The sequence below is a fragment of the Bubalus kerabau genome, chromosome 6 (assembly GCF_029407905.1).
Source record: "Bubalus kerabau isolate K-KA32 ecotype Philippines breed swamp buffalo chromosome 6, PCC_UOA_SB_1v2, whole genome shotgun sequence".
Classification (NCBI taxonomy): domain Eukaryota; kingdom Metazoa; phylum Chordata; class Mammalia; order Artiodactyla; family Bovidae; genus Bubalus; species Bubalus kerabau.
The window spans coordinates 32492564-32514069 of NC_073629.1; the positions used below are offsets into that span (position 1 = coordinate 32492564).

The 21506-nt window shown below is 37.4% G+C and overlaps 1 protein-coding gene across 3 annotated transcripts in view; it reads right to left on the reverse strand.

Moving 5' to 3' along the window:
- Nucleotides 1–583: 583 nt before the first annotated feature.
- Nucleotides 584–21506, reverse strand: part of RAP1A (RAP1A, member of RAS oncogene family) — an 83471-nt gene continuing 62548 nt past the window's right edge. For 2 of the 3 annotated variants that reach the window (XM_055584750.1, XM_055584749.1), the window contains 7 exons: nt 20249–20332; nt 18339–18407; nt 16300–16356; nt 13488–13628; nt 11445–11588; nt 5378–5493; nt 584–2336 (listed from right to left, as the gene is read on the reverse strand). In XM_055584750.1, coding sequence (XP_055440725.1) covers nt 5407–5493; nt 11445–11588; nt 13488–13628; nt 16300–16356; nt 18339–18407; nt 20249–20305 — 555 coding nt within the window. In that variant the 5' untranslated portion in view covers nt 20306–20332 and the 3' untranslated portion in view covers nt 584–2336; nt 5378–5406. The remainder of the gene's footprint in view (nt 2337–5377; nt 5494–11444; nt 11589–13487; nt 13629–16299; nt 16357–18338; nt 18408–20248; nt 20333–21506) is intronic. The other variant, XM_055584751.1, reaches the window with a different exon arrangement.

Consider the following 21506-nt stretch of genomic DNA (forward strand, 5'->3'; position numbering starts at 1 on the left):
CTAAGAACTCCACATAGAGACATTATAAAAGCACACCTCTCTCACTTTCTGACAGGATACCTTTCCCTCTTGCTCAGCAATGGCAGATTTCTTTTGGATAGCGATGCATACCTCTGATTTTAGCTGGTCCTGCTTTGCACACTACTGTGTGCCAGAAGGGCATTTTTCTTCACAATTCTACCTTTATCCCAAGTGGACTGTATAAGATGTAACAAATCCAGTACCTGTCATGTTCTAAAACAGAGGACATGGAGTTCACGCTACTCCTTAAGCAGACTGGAACTTGGGAGTTATTCTTATTTAAAATAATCCCTACTTAATCTGGCAAATAACTACACAATCTGTGTAACAGGTAATATCTAGAAATGTTTGCTCGCTTATGAGATATTTGTCTATGATTTTAAGTCCAAAGGAATGCTGGAGAGGTGTGTTTTAAAGCAGAATGACTTTAGAGGACCTTAAAATATGCCACACTGACCTGGACAGACCGGCCCTAACGCTTCGCTTATTTTTCAAATTTATTGCATTTAGGAGATTTTGGCCCCTCAGTCCCAGACATATGTATAACTGGATCAGCAGAAGGTAAGTATTAGGTAACTAAGTTTATTAGAAACTTAAAAGAATACAATTTCCAAAAAATTTTTTACAATATTTTAACATTTTCTCAGGTTGGTCAGAACTTACATTTGAAATCTGATCTTTAAATGTCAATTTAGTAACTGATGGGGCTGACCACACTCCTGGAAAGTCTCAGCAAGGCGTGAACACTACTTCACACCCAGTTGCAATGAGACAGCGTCTAGATCCCTGAGCAATGATTTAGACTTTCTAGGACTGGTCTCCTTGATATTCAGTAACAAGGCACAGGGTTTCCCAAGCTTCTTTCCTTCTCCAGTACTTAAGTGGCTAATGAGCTGTTTGGCTTTACTTCATGGCATACATAAGTCATATCACTCTAGGTCCATGATCTACTTAAGCCCCAACTTCTGCAAAAAATGGAAAAAAACTGGGAAGGAAAAGAAAAGCACCACTATATAGCCAGCTAAAAATTTTAACTTAGCAACCTTTTCCATATGACCGCCACTATACTGCTTCTTACACAGCTGAAGAAAAAGCAACTGACACATCCTTTATATGCTTTTTCACTTTCACCCACTTCTCTTAGATACTTCAATCTACAATACTATGAAGCAAATCTGAAAAATTTTACATAACATTTCATGGTGGACTTATACTCAACAAATTAACAATGACAAAAGGATTTCCTTGATGAAATTACAAGCTGGGGAAGACTGGAAGTAGTAAAAGTTAAACCCTGATACAGTGTTAAACTTATCTTTTTACATATAAAAATAATACACAGTGGGATATTTTATTCAATAAGATACAATCTTTAAGATCAAGAGAGAATATACAAAACTATTGTATGTAGTATGATGTATTTCACTGTATAATAGGAATAAATATTATAGAACAGAAAGTGCGAGGTCTGCTCATAGAGAAATCACCACTTACTTAGGGGTTTAAAGCCAAGTGCTCTGCAGGTACCAGTCAGAAAGAAGCTACTGCTGCATTTAAAACAATGTGGTCATTATAAAATAAAGGCCTTAAATCTATAAACAATAACAAAAACACACAAACCAAATGAAAATGTACTAAAATTTAATCATCCATAAAAGCTGTAATTTAATCTGACAGTAAAACACAAGAAGCGATATTAGAGTGGGTTTAGTCTATTATAGATTTCAGCTTTGAAAGCCATAGAAATCAGTATCCCAGTTTTTTCCCTATAAAAGACCCATTTTTCCAAAGCATTATGCACAAACAATTTTAATTAGAATATAATGACAGAATGATATTTCATAATTTTTTAAATATAAAATGAAGTCAATGACTCAAAAAAGTTATCTGCTGCAATGAGTTTGAGGGGAAATTTTTTCATAATCTATACCATTACAGATAAAGTATAATGGTTCAACTTTTAGTGCTTGACAGGGAGGAAACATGATAAAAAGGTCAATATGAAATCATTTGATTATAGTAGCAATATCTAACATTTGAAATGCATCCATGCTCTTTTGTATAATCATATTAGAGTCAAGTATATTTATTTTCACATCTGTTATAACTGCTATTGCAAAGGAGAAATACTATTGTCTTATTTTCCAAGAGATATACACAGAGCAATTCTTTTCTCCAGGGAACTTGTGCAAACCAATATAAGATCTAAATTCTTCACATAATATATAAAACAGGAGAAGCCTCTTCAGATTTATTTTTTGAAGTCTGGAATGCTGGCACTTTCCAATTAGGCAACAGTTCTTCATTCCTGTAATCTAGAACATCGAATAGATACAGATATATATATACATATATATATATATTTATATGTATGTTTAATATCTTAATGTCAGAACATGATAGTAAATAGGTATCTAATATTATAGAAAGAAATGTTTTTAGCTGATCATTAGATAACTAAATATATTAAACAGATATAGCAACAAGGTTATTGTAAACTCTCTTTAAAAATGTTTTTAAAAACAGTTCTATTGTATTTAGTGTTTCACAATGTATCTAGCAGTCCTGTCTGCACAGAGGAAAACAGTGATGGTTTCTACCCCATTATCACCTTATTTTTAAAAGTTCCTTTTCTACTAAGAAAACAACTCATGGCTGCATCAACTTTCCATGGAAAATTCTTTAATTCAACCATTTTATGGTTATTATATTAGGGTTGTAAGTATTACTAAGTGTTAGCCGTTCAGTCATGTCCATCTCTTTGAGACCCCATGGACAGTAGCCCGTCAGGTTCCTCTGTCCATGGAATTCTCTAGGCAAGAATACTGGAGTGGGTATGGAGTGTTTAGCCATTCCCTTCTCCAGGGGATATTCCCAACCCAAGGATTGAACCTGGGTATCCTGCATTGCAGGCAGATTCTTTACCATCTGAAGTACCAGGGAACTCCATATTAGGGTTACCTCTTCCAATTCAGGCTAGGTCAAAAAGAGATAATACAGAAATAGCTGATGCCTGTTTTCAAGGGCAGAAAATTCAAAGTAAGGATTACTATTCAGCAGAAAAAATTAGGTTAAAGGAGTAATTTCCTGAAGATGAATTTCTTTCCTCCATTTTCAAAAGTAGGACATATTAGAAAGAGACTAACATGTTTCAATATGATTTTGCCTAATGGCTAAGGCTAGATAAGTTGCCCCTAAGGTTCACATACTCTTTCTAAAAACACTTAAGAGTTGCTGTTTAAATTTATTCTGTATCTCAGTACCTTTTAAATGAGATCAACATGGCACTTCAAGCCTATAGCTCTGCAAAGTATTCTGATTACTAAGTGACCTACTATTTGGTATTATCAAATAGGCACAGAGGTCCTGGGTAACATTAAATATATTGAAGGCTGAATTACCTATCAGAGTCTAAGAATTTATGCAACCAGGATGAAAGTCTTATTTCTAGATTTAAGTCAAGATTTCTTTCCTCTAAGGTAAAACTCATAGTAATACACTGTAGTGTGTGTATGAATGAATATTCACAATAGGCCAGAAGATGGCACCTCTTCCTTTAAACATAAGCTAAAAGGACATTTTCAGAGAACTGGAAATTCAGTGAGAGTCAGCTCAGATAATGATAAAAATGAGCCAGTCAACTAATTATAAAAGAGTTAAATACATTTCAGAACAGGAATTGGAGTTTGGAGTTCTCTTTTCTTTTTACCTTTGGACCCTTCCCTAAAGAAACGCAAATAGCAGCAATTTTATCAATAATCCTCTTCAGAGAGCTGATGATTCATAGCTACTGACTCAAGATTTCACTAAAAGCCTAAAGCAACCATGTGGCCAGAAGCTGTTTTTCCAAAGTCTGACTACCAGAGGCAACCTATGAACTTTTCTGCTTTCCCTCTACTTTATTTCAAAAGGGGGCATAATTACTCAGTTGTTTCCCCTAAGAGAAATTTATTCATATTTCTAAGGAAGCACATATTAGTTAATTTGGTACTCTGGAAGAGGTAATCTACTAAATGGACCCAAGGGACTTACAAGAGTTAGCACAACGAACTCTCAAGTGGGGAGCAACTGACTTTCCTTTAAATGGACCAAGTTTAGTAACAGTCCCATAATTAGCATCAAATTACATCATAAACCCACTTCATGAAACTATTCTTTCATGGTATGGACATGAGTTTGAGTAAACTCCAGGAGTTGGTGATAGACAGGGAGGCCTGCCATGCTACAGTCCATGGGGTTGCAAAGAGTCAGATACGACTGAGCGACTGAACTGAACTGAATGTTTAAGTTGAAGAACATAAGCAGAAACTGTTCAGGGGATTTAAGTATATAATTAAAGAAAAACAAACAAATGGCCCCACACAGCCTGGTTTCTCACTTGATAGGCAGCTTCAATGCTGCCACTAATTTCTCTCCAATGGGTTCACTTAATGAAAACTTAAGTGCTACTTAAAATCAACTACTACTTAGAGACCTACAGAAGAAACATTTGAAAGAAGTCAACCCATACCTGAGAGGAAATGACTACTAAAACTATACTGACATACCACCACACCCAGCAGAACTGCTCAAGTTCCAAAAACTGGCAATACTAAATTTTGAAAGGATGTGGAATTCGTAAACTGCTAGTATGTGTGTAAACTGGTACAACTTCTTTGAAAGATTTAACAGTGTCCACTAAAGCTAACCACATATACAGCGTACTGTCTGGTCATTCAATTCCTACATATAGAAATGCATATGCATATACGTATATGTGCATAAAGACTTGTACAAGAAAGTGCACAGGAATCATACTTGTTCCTGAGAAGAACTCAAATGTCCATCAGTAGCAGAATACATAAACATATTGCTAGTGTAGTCATACAACAGAAATAAACTACTGCTATGTGCAACAAGGATTAGTCTTAGAAACATTTTTGAGTGAAACAAGCCAGACATAAAATAGCACATTACATGCTTTTGTTTCTGCTTAATTCAAAGAGAGGCAAAACTCACTTTTTCCCAGATGAACCACTGTTCCATTTCAATTCAGTATGAATTTGGGTGTGACCTTGGAAGGCTTTCTATCTATTCAACCACTATTTTTTGAATACCCATTCTATACTAGGTACTGGGGATGCTTTGGAGCAAAACAGATATGATTCCTGCCCTCCCTCAGAGAGCCTAGACCCTCACTGAGAAAAAGACAAATTTTCCAACAGATGAACATATCTACAAGTTATATAACACATTTACATTTACAAATTACAGAAGCCTGGAAATACCCCAATAGGTGAAGTGGGAAGTGGTTAACATTGCGGAAAGCCAACCTAAGAGGCTGAGAAAGGCGTTTGTTCTGCTTTTAGCACCTTACCTGGCTCAGAGCTGCTGCTTACTGTGGGTCTAAAGCAGCAGACACGATTTCTTTTTAGGCTTCTTCTTTTCCACTGGTGTTTTTCTATTTATCTGTCTGACCAGGTCATAAAATATCTAAATAAAAATAAGAAAAAAGTAGTACTTATTCAAACAATATTTGAGACGTTTTTCCATAAAACAATCTTGATTCTGTTAAATATTTTTCTGCTCTTGGGTCTGTATTTTGTCGCTTATCAGCAGGTCTCAGACACTCCAGCTGATTTTCAGTCAGGGTAAGGCAGGACTTATCTATTTACAATGAAGAAATACATTTGTTCTTAGATACTCAATAACAAGTTAATAAAAAGAATTAGTAGTGAAGAAATAAGAGAAATCACATTCTTCACGGAATCTTCTATGCTTCAAAAACCTAATTATACTTGCTTTATTTTTTAAAAATTTCAAACTTATAGAAAAGGTGCAAGATTAGTACCAAGAACTTAAGTATTTTCTTCACCCATGTTCACCAATTAGTAACATTCTGCCAAGTGTATATTTTTCCAAAGAGGAAATGCAGATGGCCAACAGGCACATAAAAAAGATGCACAACATTGCTAATCACAGGGAAATGCAAACTAAAATGGCAACAAGATACCACCTCACATCTCTCAGAATGGCAAGCATCAAAAGGAATACAAATAACAAATGTTGGTGAGGATGTAAAGAAAAGGGAACTCTCACATATTGTTGGTGGGAATGTAAATTGGTGCAGCCACTCTGGAAAACAGTATAGAGGTTTCATAAAAAACTAAAAACAGAATTATCATATGACCCAGCAATTCCACTCCTGGGCACATATCCAAAATGAAAAACACTGATTTGAAAAGGTACATGCCCACCCATGTTCATACCAGCATTATTTACAAGTGCAAGATATGGAAGAGTCTACCAACAGATGAATGGATAAAGAAGATGTAGTGTACATACACAATGGAATACTACTCATCATGGGCTTAGTTGCTCAATCGTTTCTGACTGACTCTTTGTGACCCCATAGACTGCAGCCTGCCAGGCTCCTCTGTCCATGGGGATTCTCCAGGCAACAATACTGGAGTGGGTTGCCATGCCCTCCTCCAGAGGATCTTCCCAACCCAGGGATCAAACCCAGGTCTCCCACACTGCAGGCAGATTCTTTTACCTTCTGAGCCACCAGGGAAGCCCACTAATCATAATAAAAAATAATTAAATTTTGCCATTTACAACAATATGTATTGGACTTAGAGGGCATTAGGCTAAATGAAGTAAGTCAGACAGAGAAGACAAATATTGTGTAATATCACTTACATGAGGAATTTAAAAAATACAGCTAGTGAATAGAACAACAACAAAAAAAAAAACAGCAGACTCAGATGCAGAGAACAAACTAGTTGTTACCCATGAATAAAGAAGCCGGGAGAGGCCATATAAGGGTAGGGGATTAAGAGACACAAACTATCAGGTATAAAATAAGCTATAAGGATTTATTATATAATACAGAGAATATAGCCAATATTTTATAACTATAATGGAGTATAACCTTTAAAAATTATGAATCACTACACCATGCACCTATAAAACATAATATTGTACAGCGAGCATGCTCAGTTGCTATCATGTCTGACTCTCTGTGATTCCATGGACCAGCTCACAAGGCTTCTCTCTCCATGGGATTTTCTAGGCAAGAATACTGGATTGGGTTGCCATTTCCTATTCCAGGGATCTTCCTGACCCAGAGGTTGAACCCACATTCTTGTGCCCCCTGCATTGGCAGGTAGATTCTTTAGTACTCCTCCATCTGGGAAGCCCAATATTGTACAGCAACTAGGTGAAAATTGAAGTGTTAGTTGTTCAGTCGTGTCCAACTCTTTGCAACCTCATGGACTGTAGTCCACCAGGCTCCTCTGTCCATGGAATTCTCCAGGCAAGAATACTGGAGTGGACTGCCATTCCCTTCATGTCTCCTACATTGCAGGCAGATATCTTACTGTCTGAACCACCAAAGAAGCCCATACTCAGCAACTATACTATAAATTAAAAAATAATTAATGGTCCCAAGATCACAAGCCTAAATTATTTGTTAAGGGGGTACCACTACCAATTTATTCAAAGCTATAAAAGTGCTTCATTTATATTCTTTTCCTTCTGGTCCATCCTACTCAGTTCCATTTTCTTCAAACCATTTAATTCTATTATCTTATTTCTAAGAAAGCTGAAAACATAAGAGTTTATTAACAAAATGGTAGTTTCTGTTTCACACAACTCCAAAACCCTCCAAGAACTTAATATGCATAGTGAAAGTCGCTCAGTCATGTCCCATTCTTTTGAGACCCCATGGACTATACAGCCCATGGAATTCTCCAGACCAGAATACTGGAGTGGGTAGCCTTTCCCTTCTTCAGGGGATCTGCCCAACCCAGGGATAGAAGCCAGGTCTCCTGCATCACAGGCAGATTCTTTATCAGCTGAGCCACAAGGGAAGCCCATACTTATTATTATGCTTAATATGCATCAGATCAGATCAGATAAGATCAGTCGCTCAGTTGTGTCCGACTCTTTGTGACCCCATGAATCGCAGCACGCCAGGCCTCCCTGTCCATCACCAACTCCCGGAGTTCACTCAGACTCACGTCCATTGAGTCCGTTATGCCATCTAGCCATCTTATCCTCTGTCGTCCCCTTCTCCTCCTGCCCCCAATTCCTCCCAGCATCAGAGTCTTTTCCAATGAGTCAACTCTTCGCATGAGGTGGCCAAAGTACCGGAGTTTCAGCTTTAGCATCATTCCTTCCAAAGAAATCCCAGGGCTGATCTCCTTCAGAATGGACTGGTTGGATCTCCTTGCCGTCCAAGGGACTCTCAAGAGTCTTCTCCAACACCACAGTTCAAAAGCATCAATTCTCCGGTGCTCAGCTTCTTCACAGTCCAACTCTCACATCCATACATGACCACTGGAAAAACCATAGCCTTGACTAGACGGACCTTTGTTGGCAAAGTAATGTCTCTGCTTTTGATTATGCTATCTAGGTTGGTCATAACTTTCCTTCCAAGGAGTAAGCATCTTTTAATTTCATGGCTGCAGTCACCATCTGTAGTGATTTTGAAGCCCAGAAAAATAAAGTCTGACACTGTTTCCACTGTTTCCCATCTAGCCACAAACAAAATCTCATTAGTTCCTCTGCTTTAATACATAAGCTATAAAGTGAAAAATAACAAAAGGATAAACTAAAATAGTAAATTGATCAAAACAGCACATTTCTTCATGCTAGCCAGTCTGGGTTTCTGATACTAAACAAACAGATAACTGGTTTTGTTGTATTATCCTCAAGGATTTCTTTGGCAAATGGTGCCTACCTCACAGTAGCAACTGGTTCAGTGATGAGGGCAAGTTCAAACTATGGTTATTTGGTTAGATATGCTGAAAGTCCTCAGCCTAGATTCTTCCTCATCTTTCTGAACTACAGAAAAATCTAAAGGGAACACAGAATAATTTCTTAATCCCTCTGTCATTCCTCAATTGGGATGTCTTGATTCCAATGATTATTCTAGCATCAGCAAAGAACAATTAAGTCCTGATTAAGACTGATGTGATTCTGATACAGCTATATACTACTTTCAGAACACAACTTGTTCATAAAATGATGTGAACAAGTTTTAAAAAATTATATATTCTACGATATAGACAGTAGAGAATTAAAGAGGGCAATTTAGTTAAGCAGAATGTCCCCAAACTTGAGACCAAGAGCTGAATTGTGTTAAAGTAGGATCCCTCTATCTTCAGGGACTCAGAAATCACATATGTATTTCCAAAATATTAGCTGTCTGAGAAACTATTAACTACCCATGAAACTCTATAGTTGGATTATCAGGCTATCAAGACAGAAATATTAAAAGAAACAAGTTATTATACTGTCAAGAATTTTTAGCATGACGTTTGTATGTTTTCCAAAAGAATAAAGAGCCTTAAACACCTAATGTATTTCATTTTGTTGTATCATTTTTCTATTTTTGTTTTAAAAACATTTATGTCAACAGTCGACTTCAATGAGGCTACTGGTTTCCAATGCAGCAGGCCTCCAAGGGAGGGAGGCCATCCCAGAGGGAGGCCTAACAGCACGTAAGTTCCCACAAACAGGTAATGCTTGAAAGGTAAGAAATGCCTCCTGTCCCCTCTGGTCCCTGGACCCTGGCCCAGCTCAGCTCTAGCTGGGCCCTATGAAGTCTGTGGGTGGGTACCAGTGAGGGTGACCACAAGGATGCAGGAACTAGATCCAATCATGCTGCAGATGGTGACCTGGCACTACTACTTCCTCAGCCAAGCTCATCTATCAATCTGAATGTATATTATCTCAAAGTTGTCTCTTTGAGATAATTCTCAAAGAGTAAGACTAAACCAAAAATTAAAATTATGATTAGCCATGTTTTACAAGATAACATCTATGAAATCATAATTCTACAACAGGGAAAGCTGAAACAGGAAACATTTCACACTTCCTTTCATTACTTGGCAGTGAATTCGAAGTAAGTGTTGTTGAAGATCACAGCAGAACTTTTTGCCGACTGGTATGTAAACTTCTTTAGGGCATGACCAGTGTCTGTCCAGATGAGTGTTACTGGTGCCTAACACAGAGCCAGGCACACAGGGACATGATGAATACTCAGTGAATAAATAAAATCTGTGAATTTCTTATTTTTATGTATTTATTTAAGCTGGTTTTACCTATGAAGCAAGCTTTGACATTCTTTATTTTTGTAAAACAGAGGATGTGTATCAAGCTTAAATTTTTTTCACACCACATGTTTAAAATAATTTGGTCATTGTCTATAACCATAAAAGAAAAAGAGACCGAAAGGACCAAAGGCCGGAGAGGAATGGCAAGCAAAAACACACAGAAGACTCTGACAACCCAACCCAGTCTTAACTTTCATCTATGTGGTGTGCTGAATTCTTAGTGACTGCCTGTGATCCTATAAATGGCAAAAGAAAGTGAAAGTGAAGTGGCTCAGTCATGGCCAACTCTTCGTGACCCCCATGGACTGTAGCCTACCAGGCTCCTCCGTCCATGGGATTTTCCAGGCAAGAGTACTGGAGTGGGTTGCCATTTCCTTCTCCAGGGTATCTTCCCGACCCAGGGATCAAACCCGGGTCTCCCACCTTGTAGGCAGACGCTTTTACCATCTGAGCCACCAGGGAAGTCCTAAAGATAAATGGCAAGCACACTGGCAAATGAGAACATTTGCTCTACTAGGAAAGGAAAGAAGTCTATTTCATTTTTTTGTTTGTTTTAAAGCCTGATGTTAAAATTAACAAAAGCAAGGGAGCCTCTTAATATTTTGCTTGGAAGTGGTGGTGGCAGTTGGGAACTGCACTCATCTTTTGGGATCCAGTAAACCATTGGCCCTTTACACTCAGGCAGACAAGCTCACTTGTTAAGCATTCCTGTCCCCAGCTGTGTTCTCAGGATAGCGGAATGCTTAAGTCATGGACAGAAAAAGCCTTGTACACCTGCTCTAACAGGCCTAAAAGACAGAGTGAATTATAGCTCTGTATCCATCCACTCACACAGATTCTTCCTTTTGAGTCATACACCAAAGGGAAGCACAACTCAAATTACACGACGTCTTTCTGTACAACATAAGTTCATTATAGAAACTACCTTGATTTCTGTATTTTTCTACTGAATTTTACAACCTGTTTACACACATCTGCATAGCTAATTGCTGTAAGACAAGGGTGATATGCCAATTTTCACACACCACTTTCTGGTGTGTCATTTAGAGGCTTAGAAGGACTTTAAAATACACTTTCTTTAACTTAAACTTCCCCTTTGCTGACAAGGTAAGTATACGTGTTCTCATTATAGCCATCAAAGTGATTTTATACAGAGAAGGAATACAGTTTCTAGGAATTACTTAGTGTTTTCCATAAACTGATGAAGACTGCTTAAAAGAACACTGCTTTTTCTTTTTAAAAAGTTGTTTTTGACTGTTCGCTTGAAAGAAGGGAAACTCAAAAGGCACTTATTTGTGCTGCCTCACAGCTGTTGGTTACCTCATTAACGTTGATCTTTGACTTTGCAGAAGATTCTAAAAAGGCACAGTTACACCACTGTCTTGCTAAATTCTGACCCTGTTCTTTGCCAACTACTCGCTCGTCTTCCAGGTCACATTTATTGCCAACCAAAATCATTGGAACCTGTGGAAAGGAAAAGACATATAATAAGCAACTAACATACTTGTTACTCAGCTTCTTATAAGCAAGTAACTACCCTCCACCAACTAAAATGTGTTAGGATTATTAGTTTCACCAAAGAAAAGTGAAAGTGAAAGTCACTCAGGCATGTCAGACTCTTTGTGACCCCATGATGTAGCCTGCCAGGCTCCTCTGCCCATGGAATTTTCCAGGCCAGAATACTGGAGTGGGAGCCATTCCCTTCTCTAGGGGATCTTCCCAACCTAGGGATTGAACCCAGGTCTTCCACAATGCAGGCAGATTCTTCACCATCTGAGCCAGGGAAGCCCATAAGCTTCACCAAGTGCTTTAAAAAAGGTGTATGTATGTGTGCTGGGGAGAAGATGAAAGGGGAAGAGACAGAAAAAAATGGACAAGATTCTACCACATTGATCTGCTAAAATCATTTTAAGAATATAATCCCAAAATTATTATGTGGACTCATGCTAATGGCTGAATTCCAAGTAAAAAAATATGAAGGACAAGGAAACGCCTGCAATACAGAGAAGAACATACTTAATGGTCTGGGTGTGTGTTAAGTGCCTCAACTCACAGGACCAACAAACGTCAAAAACACAGCACAACCAACACAGTAATAAGTTTTACTTCTAGATCTGAAAACTAGCTTAGGTGAGACATGAAGGAACAGTAAGACTAAAAATAAAGCCACTGAGCAGCTATGTCTTCATCTATGATTTGATCTCTAGTTTATTACATGGGATAAAGAGATTAACATTATCAGAGTTCAGTGATTTGCATGTAATTGCCTATGAAAAAAGAACTCTCTTGGATGAATTAGTCATGGGAAGAAAGAGAACTATTCATTAGGTTATGGCTGGTCATGAGTCATATGGTGCAAACCCCTCCTGCCTACAATATCACCCAAAGTCATGGTGCTGAGCAGGTGCCTGTGTTCCCATTAATAATGAGTGAGAACACACAGAAACAGAAAGGAAGGTCCAGATGAAATTTTATACCCTAACTTACACAACTTTTGAAAAGGAACTTTGTAATTCAAAACAGAGACAAACATGTAAAATATAGATTTCATCTTTGCAAAAAGGCACGTTATACATCAAATAATTATTCTAAAACAGTATATTTTACCACAATAAAAAATTAACATTAAAAAAATCTAAAACAAAAATAATTATAAAAACTGAGTTAATTACATAATTCAAAGGAAATAACTAAGTAAAAACTGTACCGAGAGAATTTTAGAAATGGGAACATAGCCTTATGGTTCTTGATAATGTTCTCTGAACACAGTTTTTGACATTAACTAACTGCCACCTTTCCAAGCAAAATCTGAGTCCCCCTCCCCCTTCTGCTACCAAGTATTCTTTGACTCTTCTTTTTTCACTACACTTGTGACCCATGTAGCACATGGTGGGTCATAAGTGCAGCGGAAAAAGAGGAACTTTACATACGTGTCCTTCATTTCATGTCCTTTCATTTCATTGCTAACCATCTCATTGGCATATCTGTTGTTGTTTAGTTGCTAAGTCGTGTCTGACTCTTGCAACTCCATGGACTGTTGCCTGCCAGGCTCCTCTATCCATGCAATTTTCTAGGCAAGTGGAGTGGTTTGCCATTTCCTTCTCCAGGGGCTCTTCCTGACCCAGGGACTGAACCCGTGTCTCCTGCTTGGCAAGTGGATTCTTTACCACTGAGCCACCTGGGACGCCCTCTCAGTATATTATCTGCACGTAAATTTAGAAAGCTTAAAATTATTTTTGGTTACCAGGCCTCTTTTAGGCACAAGGTAGATGCCCTCCAAGTCCCTACTGATACAGAAAATGGATACTTTATATTTGGCCACAGAGAGATGGCAATACACCATAGAGAGAGAGAAATACTTACATCTTCTGTGTCCTTAACTCGTAAAATCTGTTCCCTCAGGTCTTGTAAGTCATTAAACGTGGACTGAGCGGTAATAGAATATACTAGTGCAAACCCTTGGCCATTCTTCATATACAAATCCCTCATTGCTGTAAATTGCTCCTATAATAAAAACATGCAATAAATTATAAATATGACTCCTTAAATGTACTGAATTGAAACAATAAAATGGAAACAATTTAAATCAGAATAACAACAAGTTAGCTACTGAATTCTTTATTACATGTTATAGTGACAGGAAACCCAAGACATGATACACAGCTTCTGGAAAATCTGATGTGAATGTTCCTGTCTCCTATTTACCTGACTAAAAACAATAAACTGTAGAATTACAAGGGAAATATTAACCACTTTTTTTTTTTTTGGCTGGGCTCCTGTAGCATGCAGGTCTTAGTTCCCTGACCAGGGATTAAACCCATGCTACCTGCAGGGGGAGGGTGCAGTCTTAGCCACTGGACCACCAGGGAAGTCCTCACTTTAATTTGTTTTTGTGTGATTTAGAAAAACTGTATCTAATTCTTTTATATATCCAGATTTTAATTAAATTATTTTGGTGCTACAAAAGATGATCTCCAAGGTAGTGTTTTCAGAAAAGTTCAAGGAGTAAACCCTGATGCCCTCCAACATTAACAAGTTGGGGAGATGAAGCCAAATCAGGAAAGGACTTGGAAACAATGAATGATACAAGGAGAAAACCAAGCAAGTATTGTTTCCTGGAAGTCAAATGAATAAAATTTTCACAGAGAAGGATAATGATCTACTGAATCAAAGGTTGCTGAAAGAGTCAAGGGAACTGAGGATATATGTGAGGGATGTATTCTGAATGACAGATCATGTGCTTGAAGCTATGTAAAGAGGGGCTTGAGGATATGAGGGATAATCAAAGATATTAGAATAAACAGACTGCAGATGCCAGAGAAGTTGAAGGGTTTGAAAGGAAGTGAGCTGGAGAAACAAGATGGTGAGTGAAGAGTAAGACACTTGAAAATGAAATTCAGGACGGTATTACATTATTGGTTATCATACAGTCTAGGGTAAAGACCATGGGAATGAATGAATGAAGCAGAGTGGAGGTCAAGAAACTGACAAGCCAAGCTACTAAATCATCTCTATTACCCATACAGATTCTATTTGGATACCAAAATCACCAACACTTTGGACTAAAGCAGTGTTGGAGAAAGTGAGCAATCCTAAAGGAGAAAGAACTGATTTAGAATAAGACTAATGAGCATCAACTACTTTCCAACTTTTATGCAAGGCACTGGGGATAGACAAATATACAGAAAATTATAACACAGCATGCTGACTGCTAGGATGGGAGAAATACAAGATATTTGAGAAAATAAGGGAGGATCTCTGCAGTGGAGGAAAACTTCCTTAATTTGGACAAGAGGAAGAAGAATGTCCTCACAGTTGTAGAAGCTGTGAAAGGAAGAAGTAGAAAGTTTTTTTTTTTAAGTTTTTTAACTGTTGGGGTCTTTGGAAACAACGGAGAATTATTGCTGATTCAGAAGCTAGGAAAATTGGGGGTTGGGGAAAGTGACAAGAGGGAGAGACCTCAATTCAGCTGATACAAGGCTCCTGTTGGAATAAAGATCCATTTTCCCACAAAAGGACAGAAAAATATGGTATAATTTGTACTCTAATTGCTCCAGTATTTTCATGTTTTTTGATCTGAAACTTTCTCACCATTTATAAAATTATAATGGGGTGTATTTGTGAATTTTAAAACAACTTAAAACATTTAAGAATGCCATTCATTTTAGAGCATTGCCCAATAGGAAAAGTCTATATATATGGAGAAAAAAAAAGAAAATCATTTAATGTGTGCATTTTTTGTAGCAGAATAAAACATCATTAATTAATAAAAAAAACTTAAAAAGGTAATGACAAGTGAAGATAATAAAATAAAAGCAAATACATAGAGTTCATTAACTATATTATAGGTATTTTGTGCAAATGATTTATAGTCACCATCTCATTTGATCAGTGTTGTTGTTTAGTTGCTAAGTCACATCCAACTCTCCTGCAACCCCACGGACTCCAGCCCACCAGGCTCCTCTGTTCATAGGATTTCCCAGCCAGGAATACTGGAGTGGGTTGCTGTTCAGTTCTTCGGGGGATCTTCCCGACCCAGGAACTAAACCCGAGTCTCCTGCATTGGCAGGTGCATTCTTTACCACTGAGTCACCAGGGAAGCCCCATTTGATCATAACAAACACCCTATAATGTACTATCATCATTATACTCCTTTAAAGATATGAAAAATGAGGCTCGAAATAATCCTAAAGATTTTTGTCAGAAAACACTTCTACATCACTAGTCCTGTGAGATGTTAAAATGCTAATAAAAAGCAAAAACAATTTTTAAAATAAATGAATTACCATGGTATCAAGAGACAGTCTTATTTAAGCCCAGCGAAATATCTATCTTAACTAAAATTCTGGATTTAAAATACCTTAAATACCTTTTCTTTTTTTTTTTAAAGAGCAGTAATAGCATAACGCTCACCTCAATACAGGAAAAAAGAAACTCAACACACAGATTCTGTAGGTGAACTCAACATACAATTTAATAGTGATATGTGGGCATTAAGTACATCAAAGAGTTTAATGTACGTAAGAAAATTTAAGAAGTTTTACATTTAGAGACTTAAATTCTTAATCAGAACAATTGTTTCTACTCAGAGGAATCAATCAGGTGACAAAAACCTGTTTACAAATTAAAATCTAACAAGAAAAAGGGGGAGAGAGAGAGAGAGAAACATCCTTACTGTTCCCGCTGTATCCAGGATTTCGAGCATACACTGTTGGCAGTCTACTTCAACTTGCTGTGGGGTCGGGGTTGGGGGTGGAGGAGAATAAAAAAGTAACATCAAAATGTCAGTCTGTTTTCCTCCCACCTCTTCACTCAAAGTTCCTATTAACAACTGGAAGCCTTTCTCTAGCAGTTTGCTGTATTGGTGGAGACCTAACTTGGTAGTATAATAAAGAATAGGAGGTCTCAAACACATTCTACCAGGACTGTTAATGCTGAGTTTAGATATTTTTCTGACCACCTTGAAATATGAACATTGATTTCTGTTATTATTAGAAGGCAGTGATCATATTCTGCAATTTAAGAAAAACAGCAATAAACAGGTATAGTTCTAAAAGGAAAAAAAAACAGCATAAAGTATGTATATTTATATTATCTTCAAAACAAGGTACAAAAGTACCAAGTAGCTCAAAATATAGCCAAGATTTGGGGGTAAAGAAAACTGACCACTTATCACATTTAAGTCATCAAAGTTTTACTAAAATGTGCCCCCAATTTAATACAGAGTAAAATTTAAATTGAAGAGATAAAGGGAACACAATAACACTGAACTCATACAGTTCTCAAGACTTTAACAAAAAGGTACTTCTTTGGAAAAGCTGTGTGCATAAGGTGAAATTTTATGTACTAAATTCTATTTTCCCAGGGTTTTACAGAAAAAGAGAAGGCTGGCCCAAAGAAAGTACTATTAATGGTTTGGAAAATTTTTAATAAATATGGGATTTAGAAAAGTGCTTCAGCACTCAAGGTACAGATCTCTGTTTATAGTTGAAGCTTTAACCAGCCACTTATTTGGGGGAGATTTCAGTAATGCAACACTGTCTTCTAAAAATAAACTTGTTAACCTAAGGACTATTTAAAACTGCTTCTGTGTCAAATAAAGGATTGATGAAGAGGACCATTGGCAGTTCTACAAACTCACACTCCACCACTTATGGGACTAATGTGATAATAATCTGCACAATCTGTGAGGGGGCATGTTCAATGAATAATGGATTAGGTCTGTGGTTTCTCAATATATCACAATTTTGTTTCCAATTTGCAGACAATGAAACTGCTCTGCTGGTAGGCTTAATGAACTTAATTCAGCAAGAGTTACAGTACTATTTAAGGTAAATTCTAGAACATCTGACAACACAGCCCTTTCTTATTTGTTGAAAGGCAGGTTTAATCTTTTGGATGGGGGCGCTTACCAGGCTTTCTTACAGCACTGTCTTTTCTACCCCATAACATACTTGGGAAATAAAATCATGAAAGTTCTCCACAATTCTAGCTAGTCTTATAATTAAATAAAACAGTACTTTTTGTCAAGATCAACTATTAAAATTTATTTTCCTTTTAAATAAGTGTTATTTTTCAGAAAGTAGTTTTTGGTTCACAGCAAAACTGAGCAGAATATATCCCTTTCCTGCTCCTTGCTAGCCTCCTCCATAGCAGCACCTGACTTATATCAGAGTGGTACACGTGGGAGGGTCAATGAACCTATATCTACATCAACACATTACCATGCAAAGTCCATGGTTAGCAGTTTTACTCTTGGTGTTGTGCTTTCTGTAGGCTGGGATAAAAATGTACAATGCCAGGTATCCACCCTTACAGAATTATACAGAATCCAAATATAGAATTTTTTAAGTCTAAAGATGAAATATTTTTGAAGTTATTTAACTAAATAAAAATAACTTTCAGTCACAGTATAACTTCAAGCATAAAGTGATCTTAATTTTAGTCCATAAAAAGAATTTAAAAAATACCTAAAAAATATACTTATTTATATGCAATTTTTCTACATTCAGAAAATTCCCATCGTTAAATGCATACATTAAAGAACGATTAACAATCAGTAAGAACACAGAGCTCTCTATAGTTAAGCAATAGTCTGTCTTGGTGAAACTTTTTAAAATAGATACAGAGTATCTGTATCATTTCTCAAAACTATGTTCAAAAAAGCTATTCCATGGATACTTGTAAGCATGTGTATACAAGTTTCAGGTTTACCTTTCTGTAGGAATCTTCTATCGTTGGGTCATATTTTTCAACAAAAATTCCCTGAACAAACTGAACTGTCTAGGGGAAAAAAAGGCAGATAAAAGTTAAGGACTTAGAAGAAAAACCTGCCCGTCTTATAGGTCATTTAACATCACAAAGTGGTAAAGATTAAGTGAAATTATGTGAAAACTCTGGGTGAACATGCAAATATAAAGTATCATTGTTTTTCCATATAAGGACACATTCATAATTAAGAGTATATTTATGAAAGGAGGTGGCCATGTTAAAAACGGTCAGCTGACATTACACTGTTAAAATAATTACTATACTGAGTTTTAAAATACAACCAGGATACATATACATAAGGACATGGATTCTCATTCACTAAAATGTGAAAATTTATCAGTGTTTCCTATTACCCACCTTTATATATCTATAGCAATTTTTATCTCATGCCCTCAAAGAACAGAGGCAAAAGTTATAAATTTTAAAAAGTTTTGAAACACGCTTTCTAATTGTGGGGGGAAAAAAAGAGGGAATTAAAATTTATTGAGTGTATTAAATTTATAATCACAGTCACATATCATATTCACCCTTTTGCTATTGCTAAGTCACTTCAGTTGTGTCCGACTCTGTGTGACCCCATAGACGGCAGCCCACCAGGCTCCCCCATCCCTGGGATTCTCCAAGCAAGAACACTGGAGTGGGTTGACATTTCCTTCTCCAGTGCATGAAAGTGAGAAGTGAAAGTGAAGTCGCTCAGTCGTGTCCGACTCTTAGCGACCCCATGGACTGCAGCCCACCAGGCTCCTCCATCCATGGGATTTTCCAGGCAAGAGTACTGGAGTGCCAGCTGAGATTCAAATGTCATTCACACTTCAACTAGCCAGTGCAATATTTTATACACTATTTTAGCTTGAACTAAATAGGTCAACTTGAATATGGTCAGCTTCAACTATCTGTAATAGTGGTTCCATCTCCTCAGCTCTCATTTACTCTCCAATCTACCCAGGATGGTTATGACATCATCCTTACTGAAGCTGCTTTGATCACAACCAGCTACTTCTGTGTTATGACTTCTGCACAGTCATGTAAAGGTACTCTTTATATCCAAGTATAAAGATACGTTGTTCCATCCTGGAGCCTTCAATCCTACCCACTCTTTCAAGGCTGAGAGGTACTCAGAGCACTGTCCTGACTTTTCTCTCTCTAGTCCCTCCCTAGACAACCTCACTAATTCCTATGGATTTCTATTTTTATTCATGGACATAGGAAAAAATGCAAAAGACACAAAAGCATATGTAATGATAACTAAACCTATTTATTACCACTTTTTCCAATTCTATTCCCAAGGAAGTGACTGCTATGCTATTTGTAACTTACTGAACCATGCAGAAATAGTCTCTGTTCTTTTGTAATATCTCCAACTTCCTTTCTTATTTCTATGAAGAAGACTGTGACTATTTTGTTGACAGTTGTAACTTTAGAGTCTGATGTTGTAGAAGCTCAATAAATAATAAATACAGCATGTGTACAAAAAAATGACCTTTATGCTACATAAGCCTGGGGTAGGGTAGGATAGGAATTATTCCACTGGTACCTTTAATGATCAGTTTTCCCCACTAGAAAGTAAATTCCTTAGAAATGAGAATAATTTCCTTCTTTTAAATCACAAACACTAATGTTTTCCATATTATAGATAGTTAATAAATATTTGGTAAATTAAAGAAGAAGAGCCACCATTATAAAAATACACATCCATGGTTACTCAATGAGTCTGGGTCCCCTGGTGAGCCAGATACTAGGCATATAAAAACAATGCCACTTTTTCTCTTTAGTGACTAGACATTGTAAGGCAAGAAGATATGAACATCCTTTTTGTATTATATTAATTCATTATAGTTAGCTGGCTAACTTACCAGAGCAGACTTCCCCACGCCTCCTGAACCAAGGACCACTAGCTTGTACTCACGCATGATGTGGTCTGTTTAAATACTGATAATCTGAAAGAAAAGAAAAAAATCAAAGATTAATAAACATACTAAGAATAGCCTAAGAACATACAACTGTTACATAAAATAACATGACATTTTTCATTTTTGTTTGTTTTTCCTGAAAACTATCCAAAGTTCTGACCAGAGGTCTTCTTTGTTGAAAAAAGGTAATTCATTTGAAATTCCAGAATCCTCATATTTTTTTGTTTTGTTGTTTAGTCGTTAACTTGTGTCTGACTCTTCTGTGATCCCATGGATGTAGCCTGCCAGGCTCCTCTATCCATGGGATTTCCCAGAGACTGAACCCATGCCTCCTGCACTGGCAGGTAGATTCTTTACCGCTGAGCCACCAGGGCTCTCCCATTCATATTTTAGTACAGAAGTAAGCAAACCAGGGCGTCCCTGGTGACTCAGCTGGTAAAGAATCCGCCTACAATGAGGGAGACCTGGGTTGATTCCCGGGATGGGAAGGTCCCCTGAAGAAGGGAAAGGCTACCCACTCCAGTACTCTTGCCTGGATAATTTCATGGACTGTTTAGTCCACGGGGTCACAAAGAGTTGGACACAACTGAACAACTTTCACTTCACTAAACAAACCCTAGAGTAAAAAAAATACTCGCAGTTCAGTTCAGTTGCTCAGTCGTGTACGACTCTTTGCAACCCCATGAACTGCAGCACGCCAGGCCTCCCTGTCCATCACCAACTCCCAGAGTCCACCCAAACCCATGTCCATTGAATCAGTGATGTCATTCAACCATCTCATCCTCTGTTGTCCCCTTCTCCTCCTGCCCTCAATCTTTCCCAGCATCAGGGTCTTTTTCAATGAGTCAGCTGTTCGCATCAGGTGGCCAAAGTATTGGGGTTTCAGCTTTAACATCAGTCCTTCCAATGAACACCCAGGACTGATCTCCTTTAGGATGGACTGGCTGGATCTCCTTGCAGTCCAAGGGACTCTCAAGAGTGTTCTCCAACACCACAGTTCAAAAGCATCAATTTTTCAGTGCTCAGCTTTCTTTATAGTCCAACTCTCACATCCATACAGACCACTGGAAAAACCATAGCCTTGACTAGACGGACCTTTGTTGATAAAGTGATGTCTCTGCTTTTTAATATGCGGTCTAGGTTGGTCATAACTTTCCTTCCAAGGAGTAAGTGTCTTTTAATTTCACGGCTGTAATCACCA